General features: G+C 51.6%; 2 protein-coding genes across 3 annotated transcripts; both read left to right on the forward strand.

Annotated features, from left to right (window-relative positions):
* Positions 1–1,766: 1,766 nt before the first annotated feature.
* LOC307059342 (BOLA class I histocompatibility antigen, alpha chain BL3-7-like) lies at positions 1,767–5,163 on the forward strand (the record flags this gene model as incomplete). 2 transcript variants are annotated; one of them, XM_079713236.1, is made up of 8 exons in its annotated part: positions 1,770–1,842; positions 2,178–2,447; positions 2,648–2,923; positions 3,545–3,820; positions 3,939–4,046; positions 4,474–4,506; positions 4,647–4,688; positions 4,852–5,163. In XM_079713236.1, 8 exons carry the CDS (start codon positions 1,770–1,772, stop codon positions 4,854–4,856), a joined length of 1,083 nt encoding a protein of 360 aa, XP_079569362.1. The 2 variants fall into 2 exon arrangements, with proteins under 2 accessions (XP_079569363.1, XP_079569362.1); XM_079713237.1 differs by lacking the exon at positions 4,852–5,163 and having other exon boundaries at positions 1,767–1,842; positions 4,647–4,762.
* Positions 5,164–10,181: 5,018 nt separating this feature from the next.
* Positions 10,182–12,630, forward strand: LOC307058977 (MHC class I polypeptide-related sequence B-like; the record flags this gene model as incomplete). The annotated part of the gene is given in 6 exon segments (XM_079712671.1): positions 10,182–10,334; positions 10,336–10,700; positions 10,970–11,190; positions 11,771–12,037; positions 12,172–12,309; positions 12,611–12,630. Coding segments are annotated over 6 exon segments (1,164 nt in total).
* Positions 12,631–16,755: the final 4,125 nt, after the last annotated feature.

Genomic DNA, 16,755 nt, shown 5'->3' on the forward strand with positions numbered 1-16,755 from the left:
GGAAGGAAAACTTTTCCTTTCTTCCCTTCTAGGTTCTTTGGCTGGTCTAATAATTAAATTGACATAAGACAGATTAGCAGGAGAAAATAAACTTAATTTCATATGTATGGGAGTTCATAGACATATGAGACCCAAGTGACCAAAACGGGCAGCTTTTATACCTTTTAGACAAATAAACAATAAAAATTTGAAGAACTGACAAGACAAAGAAATTGGGCCTTCGGGCAGTAAATTAGTGAAGTAAGAAGTTTCCTTTAAACAGCCTTCTTGGCCCTAAATTCCCTACCTCTGGTGTTAAGGGTGCCTTCTACCCTCCTGGTACGGGGAGGGTACCTTTGACATGGGAGATTTACTTCCTGCTTTCAAGGAGGCAAAGGGGATCAGAATGTCCTTCTTGCATTGCTGTTTCCTAAGTAACTGTCAATGAAAATTCAATTAACTATCCAGAAGAAAAAAGGGAATTTTATTTGAGCGAAACTGAGGATTATAACCTGGGAAGCAGTTTTTCGGAAAGCTCTGAGAACTGTTCTGCTTGTTAGAAGTCAAAGGCACAGTCATATACATTTTCGAGACAAAGGATCATACATCAAAATGACATACTGATTTTTTTTTTTTTTTTTTTTTTTTTTGCGGTACGCGGGCCTCTCACTGTTGTGGCCTCTCCCGTTGCGGAGCACAGGCTCCGGACGCGCAGGCTCAGCGGCCATGGCTCACGGGCCTAGCTGCTCTGCAGCATATGGGATCTTCCCGGACCGGGGCATAAACCCGTGTCCCCTGCATCGGCAGGCAGACTCTCAACCACTGCGCCACCAGGGAAGCCCCAAAATATAAATTTTATTTCATCATAACTTCAGTTCAAAATAATCAATATGCCAGAATGATATATTTTGGGGTAGTATTTTTCTGCTCCTCTTCAACTCACACAAACTCAGGGATATGGAATGAAGACAATTTTAAAACACAACAACACAGGAGACACTGATACATGGTTTGGGAAAGTAAAATTTAGGAGCTTTGTATGATTGGCAGTGCTATTTAGACACATTTCTATATTGGTAAGGGCCAAAATCAGTTTTACAGATTAGATTCCTGATGTTTGCGGATCATCAAGATTGTGCTCCCCCGCTATAGTTAACAAACACAAAGGAAACTGATCCATATGGGAATCTCTATCTGGTGTTTTCAGGCACAACTTCTCCAGGTTTAAAGCACAAAACCCCTGTTCCTCCACCTCCATTCCCAGAGAGACCTCACTCTCTGGCATCAAGGTCCCTGGCGGGTGAGTTTTCTTCTAGAAGAGTCTAAGGGGTGAGAGATAAGGGGTGAGAGGCAGATGGTCCTGTTCAGCCACGATGGTTTCGAAACAACACTGGAGGAAAAACTGGCTGAGCCCAATCTGGGCATGGCTTCTTGGTTTCCTCAGACAGCCCCTGGGTCAGGACTCAGAGAGACAATGTGACGAAGAGCATTCGGTGCAGGAGGAGCGGGATCAGGGCAAAGTCCCAGAACTCGAGTGTGGCTCACAGGGCCTCTCTCAGGGCCGTGTCTGGGGCGGGGACGCTCAGTGTTGGAGATTCTTCATCTCCCCTGAGTTTCACTTTCTTTCTCACAGCCTGTGTCGAACCCTCCTGACTGGATACACATGACGACGCCCCAGTCCTCACTCCCATTGTGTGTCCGGTTTCTAGAAGCCAATCGGCGTCCCCGCGGTTCCCGGTTACGAAGTCTCCCCCTGCCTGGGGACCCAGCTTCTCCCCCAGACTCCGAGGATGCTGATCATGGCGCTGCGAACCCTCCTCCGGCTGCTCTTGGGGTCCCTGGCCCTGACCGAGACCTGGGCAAGTGAGTGCGGTATCGGGAGGGAACCGCCTCGTGGGGAAGGAGCGAGGGGCCCGCCTGGCTGGGGCGCAAGACCCGGGGGTTGGGGGGGGAGGAGCAATTCCGCAACTCTTCGCCCACACCCTCACCTCGCCGCCCAGCTCTGACCACTCCCCTGTCCCTTCCAGTGCCCTACACCCTCCTCTCACCCATTCAGGTCTCACGCCGCCCCTTTTCCGACTCACGAGTCCCCTTGTCCCCGCCCCCACCAGACCGCCCCCCCCCACCTCGGACCCGGGGACCCGCGCCGGGAGGAGGGTCGGACCGTGTCTCACTCCTCCCCGCCACAAATATCTCAGGCTCCCACTCCCTGAGGTATTTCCACACCGGGGTGTCCCGGCCCGGCCGCGGGGAGCCCCGCTTCGTCGCCGTCGGCTACGTGGACGACACGCAGTTCGTGCGGTTTGACAGCGACGCCCCGAATCCGAGGAAGGAGCCGCGGGCGCAGTGGGTGGAGCAGGAGGGGCCGGAGTATTGGGAAGAGGAGACGCGGATCTCCAAGGACGACACACAGATCTCCGGAGCGAACCTGAACATTCTGCGCAGCTACTACAACCAGAGTGAGGCCGGTGAGCGACGCGGGCCCGGGTCCGGGTCACGACCCCCATCCCCAGGGGTGGGCCGGCGTCGCCCCGAGTCTCCAGGTCCGAGGGTCACCCCAACATTGCGGGACCCCCCCGGTCCCCGACCCGGGAAGAGCCCGCGGGGACTTTACCCGGTTTCATTTCAGTTTGGGTTTAATCGCTGCGGCTGGTCGGGGCGGGGTCAGGGTCTCACACCCTCCAGGAGATGTACGGCTGCGACGTGGGGCCGGACGGTCGCCTCCTCCGGGGGTACAGACAGTTCGCCTACGACGGCGCCGATTACATCGCCCTGAACGAGGACCTGCGCACCTGGATCGCGGCCGACGGGGCGGCTCAGATCTCCAAGCGCAAGTTTGAGGAGACCGGTGCTGCGGAGCGCCACAGAGCCTACCTGGACGGGGCATGCGTAGAGGCGCTCCTCAGATACCTGAAGACCGGAAAGGACACGCTGCAGCGCGCAGGTACCAGGGGCCGCGGGGCCTCCCTGGTCTCCCCTCGGGCTGGAGCTGGCTTCCCACAAAGGGAGGAAATGGGGTCCCTGTGGGAACACCGCCCCAACTTCTTGTCGGGAGAGGGAGGAATCCGCCCAGGTTTTCATATTCTGTACAAGACAGTGACTCGCCGGTGGCCTCACTTCTCTGAAAGACAGTTAAGGAATCCAGTCTCTTTGGGGAAGAAGCCGGAAACCATCCCTGAAATAACTGATCATCGGTGCCCTTTGACCCTGACCCCCATCTTGTGAACCATGACTTTCTCTCTCAAGGTCTGTTCTCAGCCTAAGAACATCTTAGGAGGCCTGACTCCAGCTTTTCTGAATGATACAGCCTCCACCAAAGTCAGGACCATTACTCTGTATTCTCCCCTTTACATGGAGCCTCCTACCTTGGCTTTCTTCCTTATTCTAGAACTTTCCAAGGACTGGGAGATTTTCCCAGACCTCGGAGTCCAGGCCTGTGTCTGGTGTTTGTGCTTGTTATTTTCAAACCCATTGTGCTGTCCATTCTCAGGATGGTCACATGATGCTGCTTCAGTGGCCCATGAAGGTAACACTAAGTGTGAATTTTCTGATTCTTCCTCCTCAGACCCTCCAAAGACACATGTGACCCATCACCCCATCTCTGACCGTGAGGTCACCCTGAGGTGCTGGGCCCTGGGCTTCTACCCTAAGGAGATTTCACTGACCTGGCAACGTGATGGGAAGGATCAGACCCAGGACATGGAGCTTGTGGAGACCAGGCCTTCAGGGGACGGAAGCTTCCAGAAGTGGGTGGCCCTGGTGGTGCCTTCTGGAGAGGAGCAGAGATACACGTGCCATGTGCAGCACGAGGGGCTTCAGGAGCCCCTCACCCTGAGATGGGGTAAGGAGGGACATGGCGGGTGGAGCTTCCTCTCAGATAAAGCAGGAGCCCTTCTGGACACTTTCAACAAGGTCGGGATTCAAGCCTGAGGTCAGGGCCCCTTCCCTTTCCTCCACAGACCCTCCTCAGCCCACCGTCCCCATCATGGGCCTCATTGTTGTCCTGGTTCTCTTGGTCACTGGAGCCATGGTGGCTGGAGCTGTGATCTGGAGGAAGAAGCACTCAGGTAGGGAAGGGAAGGAGGGATCTGAGTTTTCTTGTCTCACTGGGGGGTTTCAAGCCCAGGTTGAAGTTTGCCTGCCTCGTTACTGAAAAGTACCCTAACACACATGTGGAATATGCAGCTGAGTGCTAACACTTACCCTTTAGTAAAGTACATGGGAAAATGAAAGACAGATTTTTCACCTTCATAATTCCAGTTGGGGGCCTGTTTCTCAGCACTTGAAGGTCAGAGGGGAAAGGTCCCGCTAAGGACAGGCCCCCAGGAGGGCAGCTGGTCCAGTCCCGCCATATCTCCTTTCTTCATGTTCCTGCTCCTGTCCTGGATTTTTGGTTACAGTTCCAGAAAGTTCTCTGTGGTCCAGGACTAGGGGGTTCCTCTAGGATCTCAACTCAGTCTTCTCCCTGGCCTCTCACGTGTTTTCTTCTTACAGGTGAAAAAGGAGGGAGCTACGCTCAGGCTGCAAGTAAGTGTGGAGGGGGTGTGATTCCTGAGACCCTTGTGAGGGTGCAGACAGGAGGCCATGGGGGGCTTGCCCTCCTAAAGTTCCTTCTCTAGTTTCTCTCCTGTGGGTTCTGACCACGTCCTGGTTTTGTTCTCCCCCAGGCAGTGACAGTGCCCAGGGCACTGATCTCATGGATCCTAAAGGTGAGACCCTAGAGGGCCTAGATTGGGAGAGGTGTTGGGACCGAGGGGATGCCCCGGGTGGTGGGGATCTTTGAGTGGGACATTTGAGCATGTGGGGGGCTGTTGGGAAGGTCAGTACTTACATGAGTGACCTGAATTTGTTCATGATTATTTTTTTTCACAGTGTGAGACAGCAGCCTCATGGGGACTGAGTGATGCACAGTCCCACTTTGTGGCTTCAGATCCCGTGACTCCTCTTTCTGCAGCTGCAGCTGAATGTGTCTGTGTTCCTCGTAGCATAATGTGAGGAGGTGGGGAGACTGGCCCACCCCTGCCCACCACGACCCCTCCCCACCCTGACCTGTGTTCTCTTCCCTGATCCACTTGCCTGTTCCAGCAGAGGCAGGGCTGGGCCACATCCATCCCTGTCTTAACTTCGTGGTGCACTGAGTAATAATGTCTTACTTGCCTGTTGGAAATAAAATCTGTATATGAATTTTGTTTTTTCTAATTCCTGCCATGAGGCGTTGATGGGATAATAAAGGAAAGGATTCTTAAAGTTTGAGAGAGAAAATAAATGGAAGCGCTGAGAACCTTCCAGAATCTGTGGGCTTGCTGTGCTCTGTCTGCTGCAGGTGGGACAGGAGGAGGCAGTGAGGAGCTGAGCGTGGACGCAGCCTGTGCCCACTCCGTGCTCACTGCATCGTGGGTTTTGATGTGGTCACTCCTGGTCACATCTTCTCAGCTCCTTTGTCCTTATCCCTTCAGTAGAACTTTGTCCCACCAGCTGTGATCTCAGAGGAAGTCACCAGGTCAGCCTCGGCTCAGGCCTGTGTCCAGTCCTCAGTTCCCATCTTTTGGGTGTTATTTCTTTGTTTTTTAGAGGTTTTTGCCTGAGTTTGTGTTTTATTCTCCTCTGGGTGTCCCCCACCTCTGACAGCTGGAGGAGTCGTTTGGCCTGTCGTGGTCCCCACAAGGCCCAAGCCTGCCCCTGCACACAGGAGAGTCTGTGGTGTCCAGAGGTGGATTTTCAGATTCATCCAGCTCTTGCCCTTTGTCTAGGGTTTGATTGTTCTTTCCATATTTTCTCCAACCTTCTCAAAGGATCCAGATTCTGGAATTAGCAGAAAGGCGGGAAACCATAATGTCTCGTCTTAGGTAAGTTCCTGTCGGAATTCTGCTCTGTTCGCCTACCCACTCTCCCTGCCCTTAGCTCTAGTAATCCCAGTGCTGGCTCCAGTACAAACTCATGGATTTATAAAGCAGAGTCTAGGACTTCCCTGGTGGTCCATTGGTTAAGATGCTGCTCTTCCACTGCAGGGGCTTGGGTTTGATCCCTGGTCAGGGAAGTTCCACACCCTGTGTGGCCAAAAAAAGAAAAAAAAAATTGTGTAAAGCAGTCTAATTTAGGTTTATATTTGGTTGGAAAATAGGACCCATGAGTCAAGAATCATTGTTTTCTGAAAAGAAAAATATACTTGTGTGAGGCAGTGTGGAGGAAGGTTGGTTGGTGGGAAGGGGAGAGCAGCACTTGTGAGAAAAACACCGGCAGCACTGATGTCAGCGTGAGTAGATGTTGTTCTGTAGCTGCCACAAAACAGCATTTGGCCTGAGGTTACATTAATAAAGATACTGTCTCTAGAATAGGGAGGTGCTTTACATTGAACATTCACTCAACTGATACGGTTGTGTGCCAGATATATGACACAGTATTTTGCATCTGGGAAACATCACTGAAGTAAAAACAGAAAAATTGCTGGCCTTGTGGAGCATGTATTCTAGTGGGAAGAGACAGACTATGTGCTATCAGCACAGTAAATAAGGAAAGTGTTCTGTTACAAGGGGATACGTACAATGGAAAAGATGCAGTGGAGAAGGTGATCCAGAGTGTGAGTATGGGGACAGGGAAGATGGTTATTTTAGTAGGGTGCTCAGTGTGGGCCTCACTGGGAAGGTGACCTTTTTTTTTTTTTTTTTTTTTTTTTTTTGTGGTAAGCGGGCCTCTCACTGTTGTGGCCTCTCCCTTTGCGGAGCACAGACTCTGGACGCGCAGGCTCAGCAGCCATGGCTCACGGGCCCAGCTGCTCTGCGGCATGTGGGATCTTCCCGGACCGGGACACGAACCCATGTCCCCTGCATCGGCAGGCGGACTCTCAACCACTGCGCCACCAGGGAAGCCCCGGAAGGTGACCTTTGAGGAAAGATTTGAAGGACATGAGGAATTATCCCTGAGGATGTCTGGAGGAGGTTCTTTCCGGGCAGAGGGAACCTCCAGGCAAATGCACCAGGGCAGAAGCATGTCTGTGTGTCCCAGTTAAAGTGAAGAGGCCAGTATGGCAGGAGCAGAGATTAACTGAGATGAGATCAGAGGTACAGCCAGACCATGTAGGCCCGGAGGATGTTGGAAGGGTTTTGACGTTTGCTCTGAGGGAGATGAGAGTTATAAGATAGTTTTGAGCAGAAGAGGGACATGGTATGACTTCTTGATTTTTTTAAAATATTTTTATTTTATTGGAGTATAGTTGATTTACAATGTTGTGTTAGTTTCAAGTGTACAGCAAAGTGATTCAGCTATACATATACATATATTCTTTCTTTTTTAGATTCTTTTCTCATATTGGTTATCACAGAATACTGAATAGAGTTCCCTGTGCTATACAGTAGGTCCTTGTTGGTTATCTATCTTATACATAGTAGTGTATGTGTGTTCATCCCAAGCTCCTGATTTATCTCTCCCCCCCACATTTCCCCTTTGGTAACTGTAAGTTTGGGGTTTTTTTTGTTGTTTTTTTTTTTTAAAGAAGATGTTGGGGGTAGGAGTTTATTAATTAATTTATTTATTTTTGCTGTGTTGGGTCTTCGTTTCTGTGAGAGGGCTTTCTCTAGTTGTGGCTAGTGGGGGCCACTCTTCATCGCGGTGCGCGGGCCTCTCACTATCGCGGCCTCTCTTGTTGCGGAGCACAGGCTCCAGACGCGCAGGCTCAGTAGCTGGGGCTCACGGGCCTAGTTGCTCCACGGCATGTGGGATCCTCCCAGACCAGGGCTCGAACCCGTGTCCCCTGCATTAGCAGGCAGATTCTCAACCACTGCGCCACCAGGGAAGCCCTGTAAGTTTGTTTTGATATCTGTAAGTCTGTTTCTGTTTTGTAAATAAGTTCATTTGTATCTTTTTTTAAAATTAGATTCCACATATTAGTGATATCATATGGTATTTGTCTTTCTCTGTCCTTACTTCACTTAGTATGATAATCTCTAGGGCCATCCATACTGCTGAAAATGACATTACTTTATTCTTTTTTATGGCTGAGTGTATTCCATCGGACTTCACCTTTAAAAGTATCACTTTGGCTGCTGTGCTGAGAACAGAACTGGAAGTCATTCTGGCTTATACATGAACTAAGTTGACTTTTGGGCTAAGTAACTTGCCTCTTTGTGGCCTGTCAGACATACATTGTACATGTGCTTTAATTATTAAAGAAAAGGGCACATTAACCAGAAGTAAAGAATCTCCATGTTAAAAATAAAGACTAAATGCCCCTCTTCTTGGGACTCCAACGCTGGTTCACCTTTGATGATAAGACTCCCTTCCTAGGTGCCAAGGCCATACGGTATGTGCTGCACGTGTACGTGCTGTAGCCCTGACTTGTTTAATGTTCTTTGTTCTGACAAGATATAAAAGCCTGTGCTGTGCTGACAACCCTGCTGGGTTCAGGGCTAGTCCTTAGTTTGGCTCAAATAAAACTCTTTTCTTTTCTTATTATAGATTGTTTATTGATTAATTTCATTGACAGAGTGAATCTGATGGCCTTGAGGCCTAGAGATTCTTCCTGTGGTTTCTATGGTCTCTACTCACCCCCCCTCCCTTACTTCCCCCCTCCCCCACCCATGTTCACTCTGATTTTCTGCTGTGCCCGTGTTCCCACCCCTGATTCTCTCCTTGCCTCCTCCCCTGCCATCTCTTGCGCCCCCTCAGGATTTGTCCTGCCCCTTCCTGCTGTCTCCTCCTCTCTACAGTTCTCTGATCCCTTCCTAGGGCGTCCTCACCCTCATCCCCTTTCCCACCACAGGTCCGTCTCTTCCCCTCATGGGTCTTTACCTGCAAGGACCAGACACCTGCATGGCTCCTACTTCCCCCCAACTTTCACTAACCTTACATTTCTGGGGATGGCTTTTGCCCAGGGGGACTTCCCTCCCTCATCACTACCCCATTTTCATCACCAGGGGGAGCTCTCCTGCTCATGATAACTGGGCCTGGAGCACAGCCCCTGTGGGAGGACCTGTCCCTGGTCTTGGCACCCATCCTCCTACCTCTGCCCCAGTGCAGCCACTGCTCTTGGCCCTCATTCAGTGTGGGCCTTTCCCCCAGCACTGCCCCTTCCCCACTCCTGCATCCTAAACCTCACTCTCTTGAGACCTCCACTCCCCAGGCCTCAGGTGCTGGACTCCACTAGCCCTGGTCCCTCTGCACGTCCCCCCATGGCACGTTGCCCAGCTCCCACTCCTTGCTTGAGTGCCTGGGGCCCTCACCACGTTCTCATCAATCACAAGCCTCCTCCCAGGAATCACCACGCCATCCTCACCCTCCCTCAACAAGAGCACCCCTCCTCTCCTGTCTTCACCCTAACCCAAGGTCCCCCAGAGTCACCCCTGAGGCATGCTCATCCCCTGCTCCCCAATCCAGGCCCTCCCCACTGTCTCCTCTGCAGCCCCTTGCCCTTCCTTCCTCCCCAATAGGAATACTACCCTTGGTCCAACTGCCCACCTCCTTGGCCTTCATCACCCTCTCTGAGGTTGACTGACCCCAGTGGGCTCTCACTACCTCAACCATGTATCCAAAATCCTTGTTGATGCCACTTGGTCAGTTGGCCTTCCCCTACAGGGGGTCTTCCACTAGCCCCGCCCTCCTGTGCTGGCTACCTGACCCACACCCTCTGTGGAGGTGTGACCTGCCCCCAACCACCCCCACCATGCAGGTCCCTCCCAATGAGCACCTTGGCTTTCCAGTTCTATTTTCTCTTGCCACCCCTCCTAATTCTCCATGACCCTTGGGCACATGGCACTGACTCAGGCCCCCAACACCCACCTCTCCCAGGGGACACTGGCAGGTCCAGCCACCTCCCCACCTGGGGCCTCACCATGCCTCTTGCACTCTGGGCCCAGACCCACTGCTTCACCTCCACCAGGGGTACTGGCCCACCTTCCACTCTCTTAGGGCCACAGCCCAGGCCCTCAGGCCCCTCTGCCTCCTGTCTCACACTCCCTTGAACCCACCTTGTCCATGAAGAGCCTGCCCTACAGGCAGCAGCCCTCGCTCTCCATCTCACCTGACCCGCCTCTGACCAGGGCTGCCTCTGATCCTGAGCCTGACACTGCCCCTCCCTCCCATCTGACTCCACCTCCCCTCACCCTGGTCTTCCTGCCTCTCCCTTGCCCCCTGCAGACCAGCCTCTCCCCTTGGCCTCCTGCCTGGACCCTTAGGGAGATGGTGCCTCCCTGTCCTGGCACTTGTCCTGCATGTTTGCCCATCTCCACCCCTCCCTCCACTCCTCAATTCCCCTCTCCTTCACTTCTCTTTTTCTTTTTTCCCCTGTGTTGGAAAAATTCTCATTGTGGTCCCTGGTACATGTGCATGTTCTGCATCCTCAAGACCTGGAGCAGATCAGGACAGCAGAACTTGTCTGGTAAACATTTGATGTGCACTTGTTTCTGGAAAGCTCTTTCATCTGCGGTTCCCCCCTCCCCAGGATCACACAGTCTTCATTACAACCTCACGGTGCTGTCCCGGGATGGATCTGTGCAGTCCAGCTTTTTCACTGGGGGACACTTGGATGGCCAGGCCTTCCTGCACTATGACCGTGAGACAGGCAGGGTAGAACCCCGGGGACGGTGGGCAGAAGAGCTGGGAGCTGAGACGTGGGACACAGAGTCCAAGGACTTGACAGAGACCTGGAAGGACCCCAGAGAGCTTCTAGCAGAAATCCTGGCCCTTCAGGAGGGGAAAGGAGGTGAGAGTGGGGAGGGTCCGAGAGCGCTGTGAGGCCTTTCACTGGATTTGGGGGCAGGGGCCAGAGGATAGGGGTCTGTGAGTTCAGCAGGGGGGTGGCCATGACTCAGCAGCCCTGGGAAGACATGGAGGGGAGCAGGGAGGGGGCCCTCTGGCTGGAGTTTCTCACTTGGGTGTGAGGACAGAGGGACACGGGGACTGGAGGAGTCACTGCTGGTGGGGTGGGGTGCAGGTGTGAATTCCCTCCAGGAGATCTGGGCTGTGAAATCCGATAAGACAACCACGCCTGGGGCTGCAGGTTTCTCTACTATGATGCGGAGCTCCTCCTCTCCTGTCACCCAGAGACCCACAGATGTACAGTGCCCCAGTCCTTGGCTCGGAACTTGGCCATTGAAATGGAGAAGTCCTGGGACACAGATGGCTTTCAAAGCAAGTATTACCAGGCCCACGTGCAGGGAGAGCTTTGTGGAGGACTGCGAGGTTATTTGGAATCCTGGACAGGCTTCAGGGAGAGAACAGGTACTGCTCCTGGACCAGGGCCCTTCCTCTCCCCCAAACCCCTAGAGCCTCCCCGCCCTGACTCTGCACACAGAGACCCTCCCTGTCCTCTGGGTACATATGTGCTCTGTTGGCGTGGTGTCCTGCAATTTCCTGCTCTGTTAAATCCACTGTAGAAAGATGGGCAGGTGGGGAGGGGAATGAACCGCACTGCTGACAATCATCCAGGGGAGCAGTGGGCCCTCCGACAGAAACTGTACCAGGGAAGGTGGGTGTCAGGCAGGAGAGGAAGCCCCTAGACTGGGGTGGGCCCCCCTGACTCCCAGCCTGCCTGTCCCAGAAAGTTCCCTCCTGGTCCCCAGGAGCCCACCCCGCACGGCCCCCTCCTCAGCATCAGCACGTGGATCCAAGAGAGTGAGGCCCCATCCCAGCCCCTCCTCCTGCCCGGCTGAAGGAACTGGGCCCCAGGGTGCAGAACAGACTTGGAGCAGGTCTGGGGTGGACGAGGGCTCAGCCAGAGGTGGAGAGTGTTCTCTCCGTCTCCCTTAGAGGGAGCAGGGCTTGGCCCCGGGCCTCGCTGGCTCTGTGCTTTCTCCCCCAGGGCCCCCAGCCATGAACGTGGCCCACAGCCAGGACTCAGAGGGCACAGTCAACCTCACATGCTGGGCTTTTGGCTTCTTTCCCCGGAATATCTCAGTGACCTGGTTTTGGGATGAGGAGCACATGAGCCAGGAGACCCAGCGGTCTGGGGGTGTCCTGCCTGATGGGAACGGGACCTACCGGACCTGGGTAACCATAAGAGTTTCCCAAGGAGAGGAGCAGCGTGTCAAGTGCCACGTGGAACACAGCGGGAATCACAGTCCACACAGTGCGCCCTCTGCTGAGCCTGGGTTGATCCTGGAGGGGGTTGTGACCCTGGAAGGGTCAGAGACCAGGGTCAGGGAGAGAGCAGGCCGGTGGCTCTGGGGTGCCTGGGTTATATATAATAAGGCCCTTTCTCAGGAAAGACCCTGGTGCATCAGAGTCAGTGGCGGACCATCCTGGGTGTTGCTGCCTTTGCTCTTGTTTTTATCATCAGGCTTTGTGTCCTTTGCTGCACGAAGAAGAAGAAGAAGACAGCATCAGCTGTGGGGAGCCCAGGTGAGAAATCTGGGTGGGGGTAGGGATGGGAGGGGCTCTGCCTGGGATGTAGGGTCCCCCTCGTGTCCCTCTGCACAGATGTGAGAGGATGAGAAAACTCTGTTTCAGGAGCTGGATTTTGGGGTATTTGTGAGGGGAATGGGAGCCACGTCTGCTGTAACCCCTTGGTCCTGCTCAAAACCAGGGCTGGGCTGGGGCCCTTTAGTGTCCAGCGGGGCCTCTCTTTGCTCTGGGTGAGACTGGGTGGCAGTGAGGGTTGCGGCTCTCTGCTCTGTTCTCATCTCTTTTTGTGCACTCTCAGGCTCATCAGACCTCATCTAGGGGGTATGTGTTGGATCATGTACTGGTTGGGAGGGTCTAGGTCATCATGGATTGATTCAGAGGGAACCTGAAATAAAGTGTCTGTGACCTCGTGGCGTGGAGTTAAAAACTGAGGTGGAATTTAGATGGAAGGCAATGGCTCTTATCTCTTCCTGAACTTCTCTTCCCCAATTTTTTAGCCCTTGTTAAAAATCCAAGTAAAAGAACCACAAGGCTCAAACTAGGGGTCAGTGGATGGTGCTGGAGCCCTGGCCATGACGTCCCCTTGGGAGGTCCCACTTAGAAAGAGATGTTTTGCATCTCTGGGAAGACACAATTAAGTGTCTATGACCTGGTGGGGAGGCGTTAAAAACTGGAGAGGAATTCGGATGAAAGTCCTGAAATCTGGAGAGCCTGAGGAGGGGGTATCCTTGAGAGAATACAAGTGTTTCCTACCCAATTAACTCATCTGTTTTTTTTTTTTTTAATTGAATTTATTTATTTTTGGCTGCATTTGGTTTTCATTGTGGTGCGCGGGCTTCTCCCTGCGGTGGCTTCTCTTGTTGCAGAGCCCAGCCTCTAAGCCCATGGGCTTCAGTAGTTGTGGCCCGCGGGGCCTAGAGTGCAGGCTCAGTAGTTGTGGTGCACGGGCTTAGTTGCCCCGCGGCATGTGGGATCTTCCCGGACCAGGGATCGAACCCGTGTCCCCTGCATTGGCAGGCGGATTCTTAACCACTGCGCCACTAGGGAAGCCCAACTCATCTGTTGAACATTTTTTCTTTTACCTTCTCCCCCAGAACTTGTGAAGCTACAAGTCCACTGATAACACAGATGGTGTCAACAGACCATAATGTCCCCCTTCACCTGTGATTCAGTCTCCTTGGTCAGCTCCCCACCCCACCTAATTCAACTAGGGGAGCTCAGAACCTGCAGCCAGGTGACCTGGATTCAACTCACTGCTCTGGTCTTCCTGGCACTTTCCCTCTTTTTTTTTATTCCATGGATTAGAAGAATTATACTTCTGTAATTTTTTAATTTAATTTTTTTGTTGAAGTCTAGTTGATTTACAGTGTGGTGCCAGTCTCTGCTGTACAGCAAAGTGACTCAGTTATACACATAGAGACGTTCTTTTTTCTTTTTTTTCCCAGAAAAATGGCTCCTTTATTTATTTATGGCTGTGTTGGGTCTTCGCTGCTGAGCGCGGGCTTTCTCTAGTTGCAGCGAGCGGGGGCTACTCTTTGTTGCACTGCACGGGCTTCTCATTGCGGGGTCTTCTCATTGCAGAGCACGGGCTCTAGAACACAGGCTCAGTAGTTGTGATGCATGGGCTTAGTTGCCCCACGGCATGTGGGATCTTCCCGGACCAGGGATCGAACTCGTGTCCCCTGCATTGGCAGGCGAATTCTCAACCACTGTGCCACCAGGGAAGCCCCTTATTTTTATTTTTTTGAATTTTATTTTTTATACAGCAGGTTCTTATTAGTTATCTATTTTATACATATTAGTGTATTATACATGTCAATCCCAATCTCCCAGTTCATCCCACCACCACCCCCCGCCCCCCGCCACTTTCCCCCCTTGGTGTCCATACCTTTGTTCTCTACATCTGTGTCTCTATTTCTGCCCTGAAAACCGTTTCATCTGTACCATTTAGACATTCTTTTTTTTTTTTTTTTTTGCGGTACGCGGGCCTCTGACTGTTGTGGCCTCTCCTGTTGCGGAGCCCAGGCTCCGGATGCGCAGGCTCAGCGGCCATGGCTCACGGGCCTAGCCGCTCCGCGGCATGTGGAATCTTCCCAGACCAGGACACGAACCCGTCTCCCCTGCATCGGCAGGCGGACTCTCAACCACTGCACCACCAGGGAAGCCCTAGACATTCTTTTTTTAAATATCCTTTTCCATTGTGGTTAATCACAGGATTTTTTTTTTAAAATAAATTTATTTATTTATTTTTAATTTTGGCTGCATTGGGTCTTCATTGCTGTGTGCGGGCTTTCTCTAGTTGCGGCGAGCAGGGACCACTCTTCAGTGTGTTGCACGGGCTTCTCATTGCAGTGGCTTCTCTTGCTGCGGAGCACGGGCTCTAGAGCACAGGCTCAGTAGTTGTGGTGCACGGGCTTAGCTGCTCCGCGGCATGTGGGATCTTCCTGGACCAGGGCTCGAACCCATGTCTTCTGCATTGGCAGGCGAATTCTTAACCACTGCACCACCATGGAAGTCCTATCACAGGATATTGAATATAGTTCCCGGTGCTATACAGTAGGACCTTGTTGTTTATCCATCCTATATATAATAGTTTACATCTGCTAATCCCACACTCCCAGTCCTTCTGTTCCCCACCCTGCTCTTCCTTGACAACCACAAGTCTGTTCTCTGTGTCTGTAGCACTTTCCCTCTTGATGCCTCCGTTTCTTCATCTGAGAAGTGATGAGGACATTGCAGCACTAACCTCTAGGACAGGGTTTCTCACCATTGGCACCATTAACTTATTGGGCCAGAGAGTTCTTGGCTGTGGGGGGCTGTCCCGTGCCTTGTGGGATGTTTAGCCGTAGCCCTGGCGTCTATCCACTAGAGGGCAGTATTTCCTCACTTTACAACACCTGCTTCTGCCAAGTTAGACAACAAAAAATGATCCAGACATTTCAAAATGTCTCCTGGGGTCCAAATCTCCCACGATTAGGACCCACGGAGGTGCGGCCAGGCCAGGAGCTCTGCTTGCCTGGGTCTCCTCTGGGTCCAGGGCAGGGCTAGGTCAGGCATTTGCCCACCTGGGTAGGTGAGCTCCTCTTTTGCTTTGGTCCAAATAAGGCCTTTGCCCCCCTATTTTTTTGTCCTGAAAACTTCTATCCATCTTTAAAACAAATCAGTTTCTCCCTTATCTCTGCATTCAATGAATCCTTCCTCACATTTTCTTTTGGTGCCTTCTGGAATGTATCAATTCAATCCTAGTAATTGGCATATTTGACATATATGATACATGATATTGCCCTAAGTAGAGTTCTGATTCCCTTAAGGCAGAGAATGTGTTCTCGATTCTGCTATCCAGGGGGCCTAATTCAGTTTATTTTACTTTACTTCACGAGGATGTTGCTCCTCCTCTTCAAAATACGAATAACACTTGAATTACTGGGCACTTCTTTTTGACCACACGGCTTGTGGGATCTTAGTTCCCTGACCAGGAATTGAACCTGGGCCCAGAGCAACAAAAGTACCAAGTCCTAACCACTGGACCGCCAGGAAGTCCTGAATTATGGGCACTTTATTCCTTCATTCAATGTGTATTTATTGCTCACTGTATCAAATATGTGGCATTATATTGTCTCAAGGATCTCATGAGGTAAATAAACTATATTAAAGATGCTGTAAACTGTATACATGTACTTTATGTCCAAGGAGATTCATGTCCTGTGGTCTTTCTAAAGAGTATCTCTGTGTGGTTTCTCATCAATGTCTGTATGGTATTTCTTTTTTCCATCCTTTTACTTTCAACATTTCTGTAACCTGCTACTGAAATTGTGTCTTTTGTGAACAGCATATAGCTATTCATTTATTTTTACCCACCTGACCATCTTTGTCCTTAACTGTAGTGTTTGAGTTCATTTATGTTTAATGTCATTACAGACACACTTGGGTTTACTACCACCTGGCCACTTACTGTCTTCTAATTCATTTATTCTCTGCTTCATTGTTTTTCTTTGTTGCCTTCTTTTGGATTAACCAAAAACTTTTCATTATTGTAGTCTTCTTAATTAGCTTTCTAGTTACACATTCTTTTATTTTTCCGTTAGTTACCCTAGAAATCACAGTATTAATTTGAGACTTATTATATGATCACTTTCACAACTTTTTGGCCTAACCATCAGACAAACCAAGGGAAGAATAGGCACTCTGATTCTGAGACTTAATGGGATGGAAGTAGGAGAATCAGATGACAGAGCTGTAGATGCACGCCTGCCAAACGTCAGGCTGCGGGCACTGAGTCACCTGCCATCCAGAGGGGATGGGTGGGATTGGAAGGACCCTGTGACAGCTCTTTCCCTTGTTTCCCTCCCCCACCAGGGAAGGCAGGACCCACTCTACCCAGCTCCCTGTGCATATTCCCTTCTCTCTGAGGCATCGGGACTTTTGTTTCGGTTGCACATGAGA

The sequence above is a fragment of the Hyperoodon ampullatus genome (assembly GCF_949752795.1).
Source record: "Hyperoodon ampullatus genome assembly, chromosome: 10".
In the NCBI taxonomy this organism is placed as follows: Eukaryota; Metazoa; Chordata; class Mammalia; order Artiodactyla; family Ziphiidae; genus Hyperoodon; species Hyperoodon ampullatus.